Source organism: Calidris pugnax, unplaced genomic scaffold, assembly GCF_001431845.1.
Source record: "Calidris pugnax isolate Ruff unplaced genomic scaffold, ASM143184v1 scaffold18, whole genome shotgun sequence".
NCBI classification, from domain to species: domain Eukaryota; kingdom Metazoa; phylum Chordata; class Aves; order Charadriiformes; family Scolopacidae; genus Calidris; species Calidris pugnax.
In genome coordinates this window covers 2,826,000-2,839,209 of record NW_015090812.1, presented here as the reverse complement: position 1 = coordinate 2,839,209, position 13,210 = coordinate 2,826,000, and the positions used below count along the sequence as shown (strand labels likewise).

The window sequence follows — 13,210 nt, the reverse complement described above, 5'->3', positions numbered from 1 at the left end:
TACCCACACAGCAGACAGAAACAAACACTGATGTGTGGAGAGGCTGTTAAAATAAGGGCCTCCTGCTACAGCAATAGTTTTGCTCTTGAAGACATGTCTGTGACAACAACATCTCACCTTCAGGGCTCAGATGTTACCTTTGGTATGGTCCTAATTGTCTCCATTATAAGCCAGCATCAACATCAGAGTCAACATTGGTATTAAATCAAAAGACAAGCTGAGAAGATGTGCCCATGGTGCAGAGGTGCTTCTAGGGCTGCCCAAGATCTTTTCAGAAAAGTTAGTCCAATGTCTACACTGCAGATACTGGTATGTATATTCACTTCTATGTAAAAAAAATAGCAACAGCCCACTAAAACATCAAAGAAACTCATGCCACATGACGTCATCATAACAAACTAATATATTTTCAAACTTTGCAACAAGTAGCTGTGCCTGCTAAAAATGCACATCCCACACCACAATGTTAAACCTCATACACGGGGTTTAACTGAGTGTGTCTAAGTCAGGGCATTTGAACACAGGTGTCTCTTACAGCAAAGGAAAATAAAAATGGATGGCAAGTGGTCAGAGACCGGGTCTGTGCATGTTCTTTCTTCTCATCTTTGAAAATTTCATCCTGAAAGCCTGATTGTGGAGGCTGGAGTCAATGTCACCGGTTGTTTCTGTAAAGCCACCAACACAAACTTAGGGAAAAGCCAGAGTTACGAAGCTCTTCTCCAGAGCAAGTGTCATAGAAAGAATTCGCTTTGGTGAGGATGGTGAGGCTTATTTGGAAAGCGGCTCTGAACTACTTGATTGCCAGACATTTTCATGTCCTGGACATTTCTCCAGGGACTGACTTTCCACGTGAGCTGATGGAGCCCAGGGCTGCCCTTGGCCTTCCAGATGTCCCCAGGCACAATTCTTCTGACACGAGACCTGAACAGATCAGACCTGCAAAAAAATCCCTGCCAGAATGAAAACTGAGCTTCCCCAAAGGCAGTTTCCTAGTTTGGGCAGAAGGGTCAGGCAGCCCTTATGGCTTCTTGGTCCAGCCCAGCTTCATCTGCTCCTCCCATGCCTTGCCCCCAAGGCAGCCAAATTCCTCCCTGTCCATTCCACCCTGGTTTGTTAATGTTTTCCACCTCGTTGGTACTAGCCAGGTGAGTGCCTGCACTGTAAGGCATCAGATATAACGCCCTGAATCTTTAAACAGCAGTCAGATGAGTTGTCTGAAAGCCTTCATAAAACTGTAAGCTGATAGTTTAGACATTTTGATGAGAAGAGGTTTTATTGTGATGTGACTGACAGTCTCCATGAAGGGTATTTACAGTCTGACTCTTATTACTAAAAACACCGTGACAGGTAGAACTTGATGTGGATGTATAATGGGGAGACGATGAGAAATTGTGACAAAAAGAGCTCATTAAACATTTTGCTTTTTTAGAACAGTTAATTTCACATACTGAACTACAATTTCTAAGTGGAGCGTGTACCACTTAACACAAGCTCTTTGGGGTACGCTTGCTTGCTTTGTCTGGCTTGATGCCTATTCTCAGCAAATGGAGAATAGGAGAACTGGTCTAAGGAAAGACCAGGGAGAAGGTGAGTGCCTGCACTGTAAGGCATCAGATATAACGCCCTGAATCTTTAAACAGCAGTCAGATGAGTTGTCTGAAAGCCTTCATAAAACTGTAAGCTGATAGTTTAGACATTTTGATGAGAAGAGGTTTTATTGTGATGTGACTGACAGTCTCCATGAAGGGTATTTACAGTCTGACTCTTATTACTAAAAACACCGTGACAGGTAGAACTTGATGTGGATGTATAATGGGGAGACGATTAGAAATTATGACAAAAAGAGCTCATTAAACATTTCGCTTTTTTAGAACAGTTAATTTCACATACGGAACTACAATTTCTAAGTGGAGCATGTACCACTTAGCACAAGCTCTTTGGGGTAAGCTTGCTTGCTTTGTCTGGCTTGATGCCTATTCTCAGCAAATGGAGAATAGGAGAACTGGTCTAAGGAAAGACCAGGGAGAAAATGGGAAGGAATACAAGAAGCGTGAGTTGATACAGAGGAAGAAAGAGACACAACGCCTACAAGTATCTCAAGGGAGGGTTGAAGGAGGAGGGAGCCAGACTCTTTTCAGTGGTTCCCAGTGAGAGGACGAGGGGCAACGGGCACAAGTTGGAACATAAGAGGTTCCACTCAAATATGAGGAGAAACTTCTTCACGGTGAGGGTGACAGAGCCCTGGAACAGGCTGCCCAGGGAGGTTGTGGAGTCCCCTTCCTTGGAGATTTTCAAAACCCGCCTGGATGCAGTCCTGAGTAACATGCTCTAGCTCTGGGCAATCCTGCTTCAGCAGGGGAGTTGGACTAGATGATCTCTATGGTCCCTTCCAACTCTAGAAATTCAGTGAAATTCAGTGAAATTCAGTGAAATTCAGTGATACTGGATAGCATGGAAAGTGTGTGTTTGGAGAGGAAATCTACAGGAGAGTAGGATTTGCTGGGAAGGGATGCAGCAAAGAGATGGGGAAACACAGGAATGATATTGGGTGAGCAATCTTTTCATCCCGATGTCAGAGAAGTGACTTGGCAACCAGCCACTGCTCATAATTGAGTTCAGTGGGTACGTTCGAATTCTGAGATCCGAGACTCATCCCTTTCTGCCTCATTTGCACCGTATTTACATTACTTGATATCAGAGATCATGAGGAGTCCCATTTAGACACCTTCTGACAAATGGCCTCACGTAACTGGCAGGGCATTGCATATGTACATCAGCTATCTCTATACCTACACAATGTTGAATACTTCTGCCTCATGGCACTATCAGGAAGATGCTTCATACCTTCAGCTCCAGTGTGATCCCACAGGCACAGAGAAAGCATTATTTGCCAAACATGGCAAATGTTTGTTTCTTAAGAAGCTATGTCTTATCGGAAACCAGTATGAATTACACTTCCCAGTTTCCAATTGACCTTTGGAAAACGGATTCTGGTTTTTAGCTGTCACACTGTGGTAGACCTCATCCCACCTAGGCCTAACTATTTAAAAGTTATCATACCTGCAAGTCATTTAAACTTCTGCAGCCATGAAAGAATAATGTCCAGACATATATTTGTTTCTATCCGCATGGGACACCTCACAGACAGGAAGAACCTTCCTAGGAAGCAGTATTTTCTCTCCACTGGCTACAGAGAGAGAAGGGTAGGGGGCACCTGCATTACTACTTCAGTATCCCTCACTTTGATGTGCAGAGACTAGAGATAACTTGCCTGAGAATGCACCAGAAGAAAATAATCTCAAGCTGGAAAATCGATCTCTGTCCAGGGAACAGGAGCAATTCAGTTTGAACTTAAGCAAAACTTGCTAAGTTTTTATTAAACGTTGTATTTATTGTCGGGAAAGAGAATTCACGGTGCTTGAAACCCATTAGGAGCTACAAAAAGTTTCTCACTTTATTCATCCATTATGAAATTAATGAAAGCAAGATCTCCTAATAAAGAAAGTGTCCTTATATGTTTAAACCAGGTAGATGAGCTAGATTATTTGCCCTCAGAATGAATTTTAGAGGTTTATAGAATAATGACAGCTATAAATTGAACAAAAAATTATGGCAAGTGTCTCAATGACAGAGAGTCTCAGATGTGGAAGGGTGAGCAATAAATCAGATGGGCAGTGGAATATTAAATTGCTAATTTTAAGAGCTATTGCTGCTTTTCTTTTTTTTTTAATGCATACTAATAAAAAGGTGAAACAAAAATCTCAGCTACATGTCTCTTCTTTTTCTTTCTTTCTTCTCTGTTTCTTCGTAACGTGCATAACTTGTTTGTATAAAAAGCCCTAATAACTTGAAATTTAATGATGAAATAGCAAAAAAAATAAAAACCAAAAACCAACAACAGGTTTGCAACCAGCTTCATGGAGATGACAGATTAAATATATTTGATGATTACAGAGTAGGTTCCATACGCCCTATATCTCACAGTCATACTCTTTTCCAGGACAGTGTAATACCAAAGTGTCTGCAGACATGATTGCAAGTGTGCTGTACACCCAGTCATACTGCAATGACCTAAATTACAGACTATACCCAGAGTAAATTTGAAAGGTGAAGGAATAATAAAAAAGTCACAGGGAACGTACAGTGGAAAAATTGTAACGCTGAACTATACGAGAAAGGAGTGAAAAATCTACAGCTATTCCTTGTCCACAAATACCTTAATTAGTTATGCAACATGAGTTATTTTACTAGAATTTCCCAGGCAACACGACGATGCCTCCCTCCTCCCAGTGGCTTATCATGAAATATTTATGGCAAGTTTTGTTTGTTTGTGCAAACCACAGAAGTGTCACAATTCAGGCCCCCGTGCAGCCCCTCCCCAGCATTTATCTTTTTTATTCGGCATCTCGGTCTCCGTGCAGAGCCCAAGCTGTGCAATTTACCACATCCTTACGTGAAAGGAGTCTCTCTCTCTTCCTTGAACACAGGCATTTTCCCCATGCTTACAGCAGACTGAAATTCTTGACCTTCTCCTTTCTTTTTCCCCATGCTCACAGCATCTCGGTCTCCGTGCAGAGCCCAAGCTGTGCAATTTACCACATCCTTACGTGAAAGGAGTCTCTCTCTCTTCCTTGAACACAGGCATTTTCCCCATGCTTACAGCAGACTGAAATTCTTGACCTTCTTTCTTTTTCCCCATGCTCACGTGAATACTCAGAAATACTGATTTTGCATATAACCAACGCAACTGAATGATTTCTCGAGGTATTTATAGCACAAGTTTATATGAAACAGTGCAACCTGCCCTTCAGCAAATGCATCCCTTATTGCTAAGGCGTCTGCCACTCCACTCCTCCTCTCAACCACTTGTTACTATTCTATATACATGGATAAATACTTCACCTTCAGCAAATGCATCCCTTATTGCTAAGGCGTCTGCCACTCCACTCCTCCTCTCAACTACTTGTTACTATTCCATATACATGGATAAATGCTTCATCTCTTCAAAATACACAGAAATAATACACAGTAAGGGAATGGTGCCATTTGGATACAACACCATATTACCTCCATTTTTGAATAGAGTCAACTGCCCATGCAAGGCACGGGACAGACAGAGTTAAGTTTACAGTCTACATTGACCTGTACCCACTTGTACACTTAAAGCACTACAGAAACAATACATGAAAGAGTTAAGTTTACAGTCTACATTGACCTGTACCCACTTAAAAGCACTACAGAAACAATACAGAGCAATATTGGGAGGATATCTCCTTGTGCTGATTACAGCCCATAATAACCAGGAAAGCAGTGCAAGACATAGAGCAAAGATTCTGCCACTCAAGAATTTGTTGAGCGAGATCTTTTTGCAGGCTGTTTAAACCAATGACAATTACATGTATCTCTGCCCTACAACTCTACAGCCATTACCAACCAACCACGTTGGATTTATTGGAAAAATAACTGCTTTTCTATGGTGTATGTTAGGTTGGATTTTCATGTAACCTGTTTGGTTAGTTTGTTTTTGGGTTTTTTTTCCAAATGACAGAAAAGTAATTCTATATGCAAATTCCCATTTTTAGGTAATATTCGATTTGAAGCTCCTTATGAAATCTTTACCTATCAGCACTTTGTATTCACCAGGAAGTGGTGAATACAAATGGCATTGAATTCACCTTCCAAGAGGCGTAGACATTATAGCCACAGAAAACCACCACAGAGGTCACAATGTTCTGATACAGCTTCTCCTAATGCTACTTCTCTTGACTTCTGTTCTATCCAGACCTTGCCACCGCTGTTGTTCTACTAAACCAAGCTGGAAGGAGCACAATATACAAAGTAGGGCTCTGACAGAGCACACGGGAGAAGATGCAGCCCATACTCAATCAAGAGTGATAAGTGTTGGGTAACAGATCCTTCTAATCCAGGCAGCAACGATTCATGCATTAACATGCAGAAGGCTAATTGTCAACTGATAACACATTTATAAATGGTGACTTCCATAAGAGTGAGTCAAAAAAGACAGAAAGGAAATTTAAGTAATGAATGAGATGGATATAAGTGGCATTACAATCCTGGTTACTCTGAACCAACCCAATCAACAACCCAACACATCCCTGATAAAATTCCCATCACAAGGAATGTATCAAATGTTATGTACACCAATGAAAGTCACAGAAGCTAAGACACACCTTCTTTACTGCATGTAAACAAAGGAGATACTTACACTTACAGGTTGACTTTTTGGCACATCATAAACACCTTCCTTCTTTTGGCTGGTAGGAACCTGGAAGAGCAAATGAAAACTAAGGTCACTACCCATGCAGGTTTGATGAAAAAGTGAAATGTGCAATTGCTATTTATGTACAAGGTAGTCATTTAATACTAAGGAAATCAAGGATGGTTCCCTTTTCAGCCAAGCAGTACCATTAATGGAGACGATACTGAAAAAATAAAACTTTTATCTGAATTTTTTGAATCCTAAAGCCCAGTACTGTTTAGAAACGAGATTTTCATTCTCATTTAGGTTTGGCTGCATTAAGTCCGGGTGCTCTTGGATCTCCTTCCTATTTAAATGGTTGTTTTTTTATTTTACTTGGGGGTTAGAAGATGCACATGGAAGTCATGATCAGTTCAGTACGTCACCTTCTTCTGTGGCAGAGATCCAGAGCTACTGATCTGAAGGAAAGAGATGTTTGGCCGATGACATACTTTCCAATTCATTTATTCATCTAAGTCAAATAAAGTCATAACGTGTACCCCTGCTGTGACGGGGCCCTGCAGCCGCTCTAGGTGATGTTTGGTTACAATTCTGCAATTTCACTAAGGAATTACTGGCCTGTGAGAGTCTGACACAGCCAGGGAGCTGGAGTTAAATTCTCACGTGGGCAGGGGACAATGCACTTAAAAAAACTTTGGGCAGTCTTTAGTTAAGTCAACAGTCATGATTTACACCTTGAGCATTTACAACCTGCTCAGGTAAATTCAGTTGCTTGTTATGCTGAGCTTTGCTTGCCTAAGGACTGCTAGTTTACATATTTACAATTTGTGGTTATATTTCTTTTCCTTCCTAGAAGCACTGAAGGTCTTTTGTTAATGACACAAGCGAACAGAACAATAAAAATATGCTCTAAACAGACACAAATGCTCTAAGTAAATCAGTGCTGCTTTTCCACTGAACAAGGGCATTCAGCAGAAGAAGGTTACATGTCAGACATTAATGAAACCTCACAGGTTAACATGAGAAATAATACTGCAGCTGTGACAAAAAAAAAAAAGATTACTTTTTTGGCTTATAAGGCAATAAATATCTTAGAGTTCTGATATTCGAGCACGTCTGATTTAGGGGAAGCTGAAAGAATGTTATTTATTCACTGAACTGTGCTATCGTTTCTTATTCTGTATAGCATGTCAAAAAATCCCTAACGTTCAAACATTCTCTTGCCCATGTTTAAATGTCAAAGTCTTCGAGGGAAATGGTGCATCTTTAACTTGGTGCACATTGTGGAAGTTTTTCCAGAGAGAGAACCCTCCCAGAAACTGGACGAGCTTTTTGGAATCTCTTCTGTTCCTATCCCAGGAATGACTTTCTTGCCTTGGCTTTCTCAAAGTACTGTCTTCTCCACTAAAACCCCCTATGACATTAGATAACACGAAACTGGTAAGAGGGGAACAGACTGTTAAGTGACAGTGTAAGAATGGTGTATTTAGTAAGTCATTGGCAAGTTTAGCCTTCACAATAAGAGGACAAATGCGGTAAGATAGACTATAAACTATCAGCAGCACAGGTCTTTCTTTCCTCTCTGGAAAGTTTCCCCATCAGTCAACTTCTCCATGAAGTCACCCTAGTTTGCACATTCCTATCCACAGCTTATTATGGAATGAGCCTTTCCCAGCACTATCAATTCCCTTTCTCTTACTCCAGCTTATAATTACATCAGAAAAAACCTTCTGACTTCTAATATCAAGACAGAGAAAATTTTCTGAAAGACATTCTTCTCTCCCCACTCGGTACCACCTGTCTTCCTGTTGTTTTTACTTCCCGTGGATCATCCTGCTTTTTCTGCATCGCTACTTAGACGAGGGGCCTGCAAGGGATTTCTCCTGTTTTCTCTTTGATTAACAACATCAGCAAAGAGGTACCAGCACTATCGCTGCCGACAGCTCTGGCTCTGTAATGGGCTGTGAACTGCTTTGACATACTTGCATCTTACCAGCCACACAAGCACAGCAGCTCAGGAAAAACCCACCTCAGATCCTCAGCTCCTGATGGAGCAGAACGTGCCACTCCACAGAGAGGGGTGCTGCTATGTGCATAATGCAAACCCCCCCCCAAATCCCATCCCCACCTCGCCAAAACAACAGGCAGGAAAAGAGATGCTATTAAGAAAGCTGACACTAGGTGAGAGGATTGGTACACGCTCAGCATCACCTAGCACCTTGCATAACTAACACATTAGAGCAACTTATACAGACAGACAAGATTAAAAGAGGAGACAGACACGGACAGTCTTGGGGGTAACGTATCAAAGAAAGGTGACAGACAGAGGAAATAATGCTTAAAAAGAAATTTTTGACCTCTACTATGTTAAAAAGAAACGTCTATAATTGTCACTTTCAGCATATATCTTCCATCTCCAGTTACCCACTGGGCAGGAAGTCAATCCTTTGCATCCCAGCTCTTGGTCGAAAAACCAGAGCAGCACCAGAAGAAAGATTTGGTGAGGCTGAAGCGAGGATGCAGGAGGTTACCCAGCAGATGCATATTTACCAAAGTGCAGTATGGGGAAAGCTTTGTGTAATAGAAACTGGCACAAATTTGCATCAAACTGGAAAAAAAACAAAAAAACAAAAAAAAAAAAAAAACCACAAAAAAAAGAGAGGACCTTTTCTAATTTAATTTTTAATAGTAGCCTGGGTGGCTCTGAGATCATCAAGATCTTGTAAGAGAAACGATTTTACCAGTAATTTAAGATCTGAGCTGCAGGAACGCAGATTTATGGCAAGGCAAGAGCTCACAAAGTCCGTGGGAACTTGGAAGCTCATGGCTCTGGGCAAGTCTATGGCAGTGATACTTCAGCATCTGCCAATTGCAATAGATAACAGAAAAAGTCTCCCAGCTCCCTAATCTCAGCATTTACTGTATTCAAGGTATTGTCTGTATTAAATACAGAAAATGACAATGCTAGACTGCATATACTGAGAGTATGGTATATTAATGACAGGTATTTCCTGCGCACCGCTGTGGGAGGAAACACTTCTCTGGTGACTTACAGGACAGGAACAACGGTACCTTGAGATGAGGCAAGACCCCACTGTCTGCTTATCAGCTCCTATTTCCATCTTAAGAAAAAGTAACTGTCCAAAAAGCCCTCCTCTTCTTTAGGCCATTCCTCAGAGTACAGTTCCTACTTCCTCCCTACCCACCAGTTTGCTCTGAGATCTCCAAACACTGGGAGCAACACCACAATTTTCCTTACTTACACTGATACTTCTCTACAACATCACTAAAAGCTCTGCACTTTGAGAAACAATAACCAGAAATTTCTCATCTGAATACAGTTGTCGTAAGAATTTTGTTTCTAGCACAAAACTGACAACTGGAGTAGTCATTAATTAAGAGACTGCTTTCCTCAAAATAGACAAACTTTCAACACTATGCGGTAGAAAATTTTGCACATCTTGGTCTAGAGATGCAGAAAGATGCAGATTCTAGTGTGCATAGTGGGGTGCCAGGAAATCAACATAGACAGGTTAAATGAATATCGTCTTAATGACCCTGTGATGAGGTCTATGAGATGGTTATTTTCTAATGTTTAACTTGCATTTCCCCTTCCCACTTAGCTTCTTTCTATTTTGGCTCACAGCTACTCTACCCTTCCATTTTTTTCTATTATCTCCTACCTGTTTTATTACTTAAAAAATACCTTTCCCTTTTCTTTTTTGTTCTATCCCTGCTCCTGTCTACCTTAAAAAAGCTTTTCCTATTAGCAGATCAACCTCTAGCACAGCTAGATGAAATGCTTAATCACCGCTTGAATCTCCTTCCCCTCCATACTAAATGATTTCCTTAAATCGCAATTTTCTTACAGCATACAGAGATTTCTGTCTATCTCCAGATTTGCCTCTAGTATGTGATACAAAATGAATTACATTATATTTTAATAAACCCCGTACCAATCCCTTGAGGATAAGTTGAACGACAACAGATTATTTCATATTGCTTTCAATGCAATTTTTTGTCAGTGTGAAGAATGCAAGCTTGGGCTCTGACATAACATATGCACTCTGAAAATATCTTCCCCAGTCTGGAGGATATCCGTTGAGAGCTCAGAGGTTTTGCTCAGTTATTTCCTTGGTTAGCCAGAAAGAAGAGCCCTGCCATCAAAATATCTTTCTAAGAATCGCATGGATGGTCTGCCCTCCGTGAGATTTCACTCTCTGTTTCTTAGAACAGGTATAAAAAGTTTCAAAAAATTAACAGGAAAAAAAGAGAATCCACTGTTTATCCCCTTACATGGTGTACTCTAAAAGTTTAAGACCGTTTGTAAGTTGAGAAAGCTAATAAAATTTGCAGAAGCTGAAATGACAAACAACAGAAAAATCACACTGAGACTGGGCGTATTATTCATGTTATGTCACCAGAATGAAATGCCAGACATTTTTGTGATGAATGAAAACTAATAAAAGTGAAATATATATGAAATGTACTTTACTAAAATGCTTGCAATCGTTGCAATGAAAACACCGAAGTTAGCGATTTTATACCTGATAAATGTTTTCTTCCGTTTCAGGCTCACGGATTGGCTCGTGTCCAGCCTCAAACACAATGTACTATTACACCAGCCGCCAGAGAGGAAAAGTCAAAAGATGAAACAGAAGGGAAAAAGGCCATTTGGAATTCCACGTAAAAACACAGGCAGGCATTAAAGAAACAAGTTCAAAGTACAGGCTGGCAGCAGGACAACCCGTTTGTTGGAAAGCGCAGAGTAAGGTTCTTTCATATTTCATAAACCGGCAGCGAATAGACCTAAATCTCCTCTAATGATCATTACAGCAACTTCCTAATTCTTTCTCACTAGGGAGACCGCCTGTGGCCCAATATTAATTTTCTGAAGTCAATGTGAATTTTGCCTCTTTTACATAATGGCAATTATTTCCACATATATTTATTATCTATGAATAAAAAAAGCTAAATCCAAACTGGGAGAATGGGCCGGTGGCTCACGTAACAGGCCACAGAGCAAAAAGCTGTCACAACACTTTTCATTTTCAGGTTCTTGCTTTATTGTGAAGAGCACAAAGTAAAACTCCTGACATTATAAAAGCTGAATAGTAATTTAGGGCATCCTAATTCTTATCATCTTTCTTGCTGCACCTTAGGCATTGTTCAATATTCACTAATGGTTGAATCAGTTTCTTTCAGCGTGCCTCCCACTGACATGCCTAAGTGGAAGAACACAAAATCTCCAGGAAAAAGGCAAAGTAAACTATCATGTATTTTGTTTCAGCACAAAAACACGGGAATGAAATTACATCTTTTTCTTCTTCACACTCAGTAGGGTATCGGACATGAATATATTGACGTATTTCTGATAATCATCTTTACTCCCAGACATTTTGCTTGGATGAAAGAGACTTAAATTTCAGATCTATTATTAAATCATAGCCCAAATGCCAACAAGGGAGCACTGTTTTGTTTTTTTTCTTAAATTTCAGATCTATTATTAAATCATAGCTCAAATGCCAACAAGGGAGGACTGTTTTGGGTTTTTTTTCAAAATCTCCAGGAAAAAGGCAAAGTAAACTATCATGTATTTTGTTTCAGCACAAAAACACGGGAATGAAATTACATCTTTTTCTTCTTCACACTCAGTAGGGTATCGGACATGAATATATTGACGTATTTCTGATAATCATCTTTACGCCCAGACATTTTGCTTGGATGAAACAGACTTAAATTTCAGATCTATTATTAAATCATAGCCCAAATGCCAACAAGGGAGCACTGTTTTGTTTTTTTTCCCCAAATATTCATCCTCTGAATTAAATTCTGGTCCCATTGAAGCCAAAACCAAAATGTCAATTTATTACTGTCAGAACAAGATGTCACCTTCCTTTTTCTCAAAGTAACTCACTTTCTGTTAGAGTTAGTATTAAAAAATGATGACAAATGTCATTTGGAAAATTATAATCTGGACTCACAAGCCACATTTTAGGAAACAGTTAATCTAATATTTCTATCAGACATATTGTGCTATTACTTACAGCTCAATCTCTAAATATGCTACGTTCTGTAAAAATCTTACAAGTTTCTCAGAAGATCTGTCTCAGTAAATTTCAAAACATCTTGTTAAAGGTTTTGGCTGTGTTTAAAGATAACACATATCTAGTCATTTCTGAAACTCCAAGGGCATACAGCTTCAGAAATTACCTGGTATACAGGATCTTCTACATCTTCTTCCAAAATTGTCTACAGCAAAGTAAGAGGACAGGCAGTAAAAGCAAAGAACATAAACAGTAGAGATAAAAGAACTGTATTCAGAAATTAAAGGACAGCAAAGAAATAAGCAAAATGGGCAGGTAAGTATAAAGTTTTCTTTCTTTAGTATACAGATAAAGTCACATTATTGTACAAAGTAACTTTATTCAAGTTTCATCCGAGTTTAACAATCTGCACCTCATTTGAGTTGATTCAAAAACACACATTCAGAAGTATAGCGAATCTTCCCTAAATTATTAGACACTGTCAAAAACCTGACTTACAACACACTGACCATCATTAAAGTTTTCCTACTGAATCAGAAGAAACGCTACGTGGGAAATGAATAGCTCACTTCCAGCTGCTAGACATGTTCATCACACCCCAAAGTGACAGCTCTCATCACTGTTTAATCCTACTTCTGAGCTCAGGATGGCTGTGAGGTTCCCATTTGTCCATTTGAAGCTAGCACCGTTCAGACCCATTGCTGTTAAGAAATGCTGAGGATGCTCAGTGCCTCTTTGGAGCCACTTTGGGGGGATACTTCAAACCACACTTTTCTTGGCAGTAGTCTAAGCTTATGCGTGTACCTGGTATACCGCTTGCTCACACTGTTTGTCCTTTTGTGCCTTTTTTTCCATTTCTTCCCTTTGTTTCAGTTCGTAGATGAGCTGAAACAGGTCTCGTAAGTCCAGAATTACAGGTTCAGCCTATGGAAGCAAAAACAGA

At 40.0% G+C, this 13,210-nt stretch overlaps 1 protein-coding gene across 10 annotated transcripts in view; it reads right to left on the bottom strand.

Moving 5' to 3' along the window:
* Positions 1–13,210, bottom strand: part of DAB1 (Dab, reelin signal transducer, homolog 1 (Drosophila)) — a 544,445-nt gene that overhangs the window by 28,892 nt on the left and 502,343 nt on the right. For 9 of the 10 annotated variants that reach the window (XM_014939417.1, XM_014939424.1, XM_014939419.1 and 6 more), the window contains 4 exons: positions 13,072–13,191; positions 12,434–12,472; positions 10,768–10,833; positions 6,227–6,286 (listed from right to left, as the gene is read on the bottom strand). In XM_014939417.1, coding sequence (XP_014794903.1) covers positions 6,227–6,286; positions 10,768–10,833; positions 12,434–12,472; positions 13,072–13,191 — 285 coding nt within the window. The remainder of the gene's footprint in view (positions 1–6,226; positions 6,287–10,767; positions 10,834–12,433; positions 12,473–13,071; positions 13,192–13,210) is intronic. The other variant, XM_014939420.1, reaches the window with a different exon arrangement.